This window comes from Gekko japonicus, unplaced genomic scaffold (genome assembly GCF_001447785.1).
Source record: "Gekko japonicus isolate JY-2015 unplaced genomic scaffold, Gekko_japonicus_V1.1 scaffold1408, whole genome shotgun sequence".
Classification (NCBI taxonomy): domain Eukaryota; kingdom Metazoa; phylum Chordata; class Lepidosauria; order Squamata; family Gekkonidae; genus Gekko; species Gekko japonicus.
This window is the reverse complement of record NW_015163131.1, coordinates 56,514-61,947: the sequence shown is the minus strand read 5'-3', so window position 1 is coordinate 61,947 and position 5,434 is coordinate 56,514. Positions and strand designations below refer to the sequence as shown.

At 51.7% G+C, this 5,434-nt stretch overlaps 1 protein-coding gene across 1 annotated transcript in view; it reads left to right on the top strand.

The window, feature by feature from the left end:
* Positions 1-5,434, top strand: part of PLCB1 (phospholipase C beta 1) — a 375,074-nt gene that overhangs the window by 339,748 nt on the left and 29,892 nt on the right. Inside the window, exons 24-25 of the mRNA XM_015406942.1 lie at positions 1,088-1,141; positions 2,787-3,006. Of these exons, the coding sequence (XP_015262428.1) occupies positions 1,088-1,141; positions 2,787-3,006 (274 nt within the window). The remainder of the gene's footprint in view (positions 1-1,087; positions 1,142-2,786; positions 3,007-5,434) is intronic.

Below are 5,434 nucleotides of genomic sequence, written 5' to 3'. Positions count from 1 at the left end.
AGAGGAAGGAAGGAAGGAAGGAAGGAAGGAAGGAAGGAAGGAAGGAAGGAAGGAAGGAAGGAAGGAAGGAGTTGCAAGCCTGATCCCTGAGGGTCTCTGAGTCAAGGGAGCATATTTAGATTGTCATCACCTCACTGGATCTGAGAGTTTCTCTCCTAAGATGCAGTTTTGAAGGAGGGCTGCCCTCGACCCCTTCCTCACTTGGTCAGAACCACCCGCCAATTCCTGCCCTTAAGGCATCCCCTTGATTTCCAGCGTGGATCCAAAACCTGAGGGGACGCAGTCAGGCCTGGGCCCACTCCAGATACCCCCCCCCCAAGCTTGTGGAAGCAGCAGCTCTCGTGTGGGTCCTGGGGGGGGGGAGCGAAGTTCCATCCCGTCCCTCGCCATGATGGTTCTGTGGCATCAAACGCATCGGGGTGTTATCCGTTTTCTAGACCTTTGCCTAATGATTCCTGGACGATCACTGTTTGGCCCTTCGATACTCAGGGTCTTGAGGTGTTGATGCCTCGGTTGCAGAATGTATCCAGACTTTCACGGGGAAACCTAAATAACTGGTTCAACCTGGATACGGTCATGACTGAGAGTCTGGTGACGGGCGGGCCTGGCCAGTCCAGCCTCCTGTGGGAACCCTGGCTGGGGGGGGGGGGATCTGCTGCCTCGTGCCTCAGTTTGGTCTTGTGAGACCAGCGGGAGAGACAGGGCTTTACACAGCCTGAGAGCCAGTTTGGTGTCGTGGTTAGGAGCACAGACTCTAATCTGGGGGGACCAAGTTTTGATTCCCCACTCCTCCTCCACTTGCAGCGGCTGGTGTGACCTTGGGTCAGTCACAAGTTCTCTCAGAGCTGTTCTCTCATGAGCAGTCCTCGAGAGAGCTCTCTCAGCCCCACCCACCTCACAGGGTGTGTCTGTTGTGGGGAGGGGGAGGGGAAGGAGCTTGTAAGCCGCTCTGAGACTCTGAGTGAAGGGCAAGGTATAAATCTAGTCTATTCTCTCTCTTTTTATCATTCCCAGTTCTTACAGTGCGATCCATTATCCTTGCTTTATTGTTGGATCAGTTAAAATGGCTTGTATTCTTTGCATCTAGGTTCTGTGAAAGTGCCGGCCAAAACAGAGGACCTTATTCAGAGTGTCCTGACAGGTAACATTCAGTGCTGACATTGGATGGTCAATTGTGCTCCGGAGGGAGGGGTGTTCGACCAGGGTGTTGTGATCTCCCCCCCCCCTTTCTGCACTAATTATGGCTGTGCAAACTGGAAAGGTTTTGGGTCACTTCCATGGGAAATGCCGTCTTGTACGTGTTGGCTGCAAACGCAATTGTGGATCGTGCCGTGGCTGTTGCGTGAATGAATGGGTTGTCACTTGTTGCAGTCTTCGGATCTTGTTTTTATGCCTATTCTCAGAAGAATGGCACTAACCCTTGAGGCAGAGGAGGACAGAGAGAACATACCAGTAGTCAGAAGTTTGCAAAATTATGCACGGGGGAGAGAAAGTGAACAGAGGGAGCTTTTTCTCCCATACCCATAACACCAGAACTTGGGGGCATCCAATGAAGTGGCTGAGAAATAGGTTCAGGACAGAGAAAAGGAAATACTTCTTGACTCGATGAGTAATTAAACTGTGGGATTCACTGCTAGTGGAGAACAGGATGGCCACGGGCATAGATGGCCTTCCTTGAAAGGGGGTTAGAGAGGTTCATGGAGAAGTCGTCCTGCTAGCCATGGTCACTGAAGGGAGCCTCCATGTGCAAGGGCATCAAACCTTTGGATACCAGCGCCAGGAGGCAGCAGTGAGTGGGTGGGCTCAGCCGCTGCACCCTGTTTGCCCTCCAGGGCAGCTGGTTGGCAACTGGGTGAAACTCTAGGCTGGACTAGATGGACAACTGGTCTGATCCAGCAGGGCTCTTCTTATGTTCTTAATTATAGCCACCCCCATCCCCCCCCCCGTGTTCTTTTGAGCCAGGTCCAAGCTGTGCTACTCGCCCACTCTCCCCACGGCCCAAACCGGCTGCTCCCCGATGAAAGTGCAGCAGAGCAGAGGCCTAACTCTGAGACTTGGAGGCTGCCGGCGTTAAGTGTGGGCGCACCGTAGTAGCTTCAGAGAACATGAGAAATGTCATTCCTTGCGCTTCCCTGTGTGGGGAGCATCGAGGCTACATTTCCAAAGTTCCCGTGTTTAAATGGCGGCTCAGTGTGGAGTGGCAGAGAAGGGTGAGATCCATGCGGATGGTATCCCCCAGGCCCCTCTCAAATGTTATCCTGGTGGGTGGTCCGGGGTCACCCATGAGACCTGTGGCTCAATTGCGAACCCGGGTGTCTTACTCATAGCCTGGTGCACACATTCATGAACACTCATAAACGGACATGAAGCTGCCTTCTACTGAATCAGACCCTGGGTCGATTAAGGTCAGTCTTGTCTACTCAGACTAGCAGCGACTCTCCAGGGTCTCAGGCAGAAAAGGGTCTTCCACATCACCTACAGCCTGGTCTTCTCAACTGGAGATGCTGCCGGGGATTGAACCTGAGACCTTCTGCATGCCAAGCAGGTGCTCTACCGCTGAGCCATGGTGTAGTTCAACCACTACACGGCACTGGCTAATATTTTGCAGCCTGTCAACCCACAGAGTCTCAAGTCACAGTTAAGAGCAGGCTCGAGGTGGGCTTACCCTCGAAATTCTCATTTCTCTAACCCAAAGAGCTTTTACAACCTGTTGCTAAGACTTTGCATTGCATGTCCTTTGAGTATGGGTGGAGAAAAAAAAGAACTTTGTTTTTTCCTCGTTGCAGAAGTCGAAGCACAAACCATTGAAGAGCTAAAGCAACAGAAAGCATTTGTGAAACTTCAGAAGAAGCACTACAAAGAAATGAAGGACCTGGTGAAGAGGCACCACAAGAAGACCACCGATCTCATCAAAGAGCATACGGCAAAGTACAACGAAATCCAAAACGACTACATGCGACGGCGGGCGGTCCTGGAGAAAACAGCCAAAAGGGACAATAAGAAAAAGTATGTCGCATAAAGTTCACTCCTCTTGAAAACAAAATTCTTTGCCTTTGCTATTCCCATTTATTCAAAGGGTATGCTAATTTAAGTTGTCGTTCAGTCGCACAGTTGAGTCCGACCCTTCGCAACCCCATGGACCACATCACGCCAGGCCCTCCTGTCTTCCGCCATCTTTCAGAGTTTGCTTAATTTCATTTTCGCTGCATCTATGACACTGTCTGACCATCTCATCCTTTGCCGTCCCCTTCTTCTTTGACCTTCAATCTTTCCCAGCATCAGGGTCTTCTCCAGTGAGTGCTCCCTTCTCATTGGGTGGCCAAAGTATTTGAGCTTCAGTTTCATTATCTGGCCTTCCAGGGAACAGTCAGAGTTGATTTCCTTTAGGATTGACTGATTTGATCTTCTTGCAGTCCAAGGGACTCTCAAGAGCCTTCTCCAGCACCATAGTTCAAAAGAATCTATTCTTTGGCGCTCAGCCTTCCTTATGGTCCAACTCTCGCAGCCATACATGACTAATTTAAGTAGATGGAGCCAAAGGTAGACGTTGCTCCAAATGGGGCATCAAGTTTCCTTTAAGATCCCATGAATGGAAGCTCACTGAGGGTGTCGTACTTTGGGCACGTTCTGAGAAGAGAAGAGTCCCTGGAAAAGGCAAAACCCTGCCAGGGGAAAGCGGAAGGCAGCGGGAGAAGAGGGGGAGACCCAACAGGAGCTGGGTTGGCTCCATCGAGGAAGCCCCAATGATGGCCCTCCGTTGGCAAGGCCCCTGAGCCAGGCTGTGGAGGAGAGGGTGTTTTGGAGACCATTGGTCCATTGGGTCGCCACAAAGCGACTTCATGGCACTTCACACACACCTGTATTCTCACACGCCGGAGGACTAATCAAAAGTCCCTTGAGAACCAAACAAGCCTTGGGCCAATAACAGGGAAGGCTTAAGCTTTTTGGACTCTTCTTCCAGCTTCCTGGAAAATGATTGTCAGAGACAGAGAGAGAGAAGCTGTGGCGGGTGGCCCTGGGGGTGAGGGTGGAGGAAGACTCTGAAGCTGCTGTCTTCTGGACTGGGGAATATCCAGTCCCCCCCCCACACACACACTTTGGCCTCTCCTATAAATTCTTTATCCCCCCAGCCGCCTACAATCATGCAGGACGGGACGGGAGTTTTTAAAACAAAGATTGGGAGGTGTAAGCCGTGTGCTCCCTCAAGGTCTCTTAGGCTGCGATCACACACACTAAATAATCTGCTTTCAGGCCACTTTCAGTCCACTTTCCGGCTGGATTTTGTGAGTTCACACAATAAAATCCAGTTAGGAAGTGGACTGAGCGTGGATTATGTAGTGTGGGTGAGCGCAGCCTTACTTGGAAACCTGATAGACTGCGGTGACACACACACACACACACCCCGCTTCTTAGATTTTTGACTCGACAGAGGAGACACGGATGGAGATGACCAGCAAAGGCTTATTTAACAGAAAAGAAAGTATTTCATAAGGTAAATATGATGTGCGGATAGCTTAGGTATCTAAAGCAAAGCTGGCCCTCAAGCAAAATGAGTAACCCCTGAGGGGAGATGTGATTCTCTCTTTCTCTGGACAGGTGGTTACCTCAGCAGGTTCATGGCTGCTCTTTTCCCTCACAGAGCACACCTTTTCCACCAAGGCTCCCTCCAAGCTGTGGAGTCTCCTGAGCAAATATTCTACTTTGTGAGCTACCGGCATTAACGTTGTGAGCGAGCCATTTGGCCGCTGCATAAAATCAGTTTGCTCTGGAGCCCCATCCTTCCTCAGCTGAGACAAAAATGTGCGAGCCGGAGGCTAAAAAACTGTGAGCTGGCTCACACTGACTCATCTTAGAGGGAACACTGCTTTCCACAGCACCTGGACACACACCTGTGAGGAATTACGCCCCCCCCCAACAGGATGCTTATATATTGTCACAAAAAGACGAGCTTTCTTCCGTAAGGCCGAGCCCCAAACCCTAACTAGAAAGCCCAATAAAAGCCTGGCTGAGCTGACGCTCCTGTCCGGAGCCACCGAAACCCCCTGTCTGAAGGTGGACTCCCCCCCCTCCTTTTAAAGGCTGAGTCTGGCTTAGCCCCTCCCACCTGGCGGCGTCCCCTGGGCTCCGATTGGGTGACAGTCATGTGGATTCGCATGAGGCCTGGATCACAAGGATTGGTGCAGAGCCCTGGAGGAGAGGCGGGACTTTTACGGTCTCCCCTCCAGCGTTTCACCTTCACAACAACCTGTGAGCTAAAGAGAACTTTGGGACTGGCAGAGCAGGGATTCGAACTTGGGCCCTAGCCTGACACAGCAAACACTGCACCAAGCTGGCTGTTGACAGGCCTGTGCAGCTTCCCTGCCTGCCTCCCTGCCTCCCTCCAGGGGGACTTTTTTGTGGCTGGCTCTGCTCATAATGCCACCCACCCGCCCCC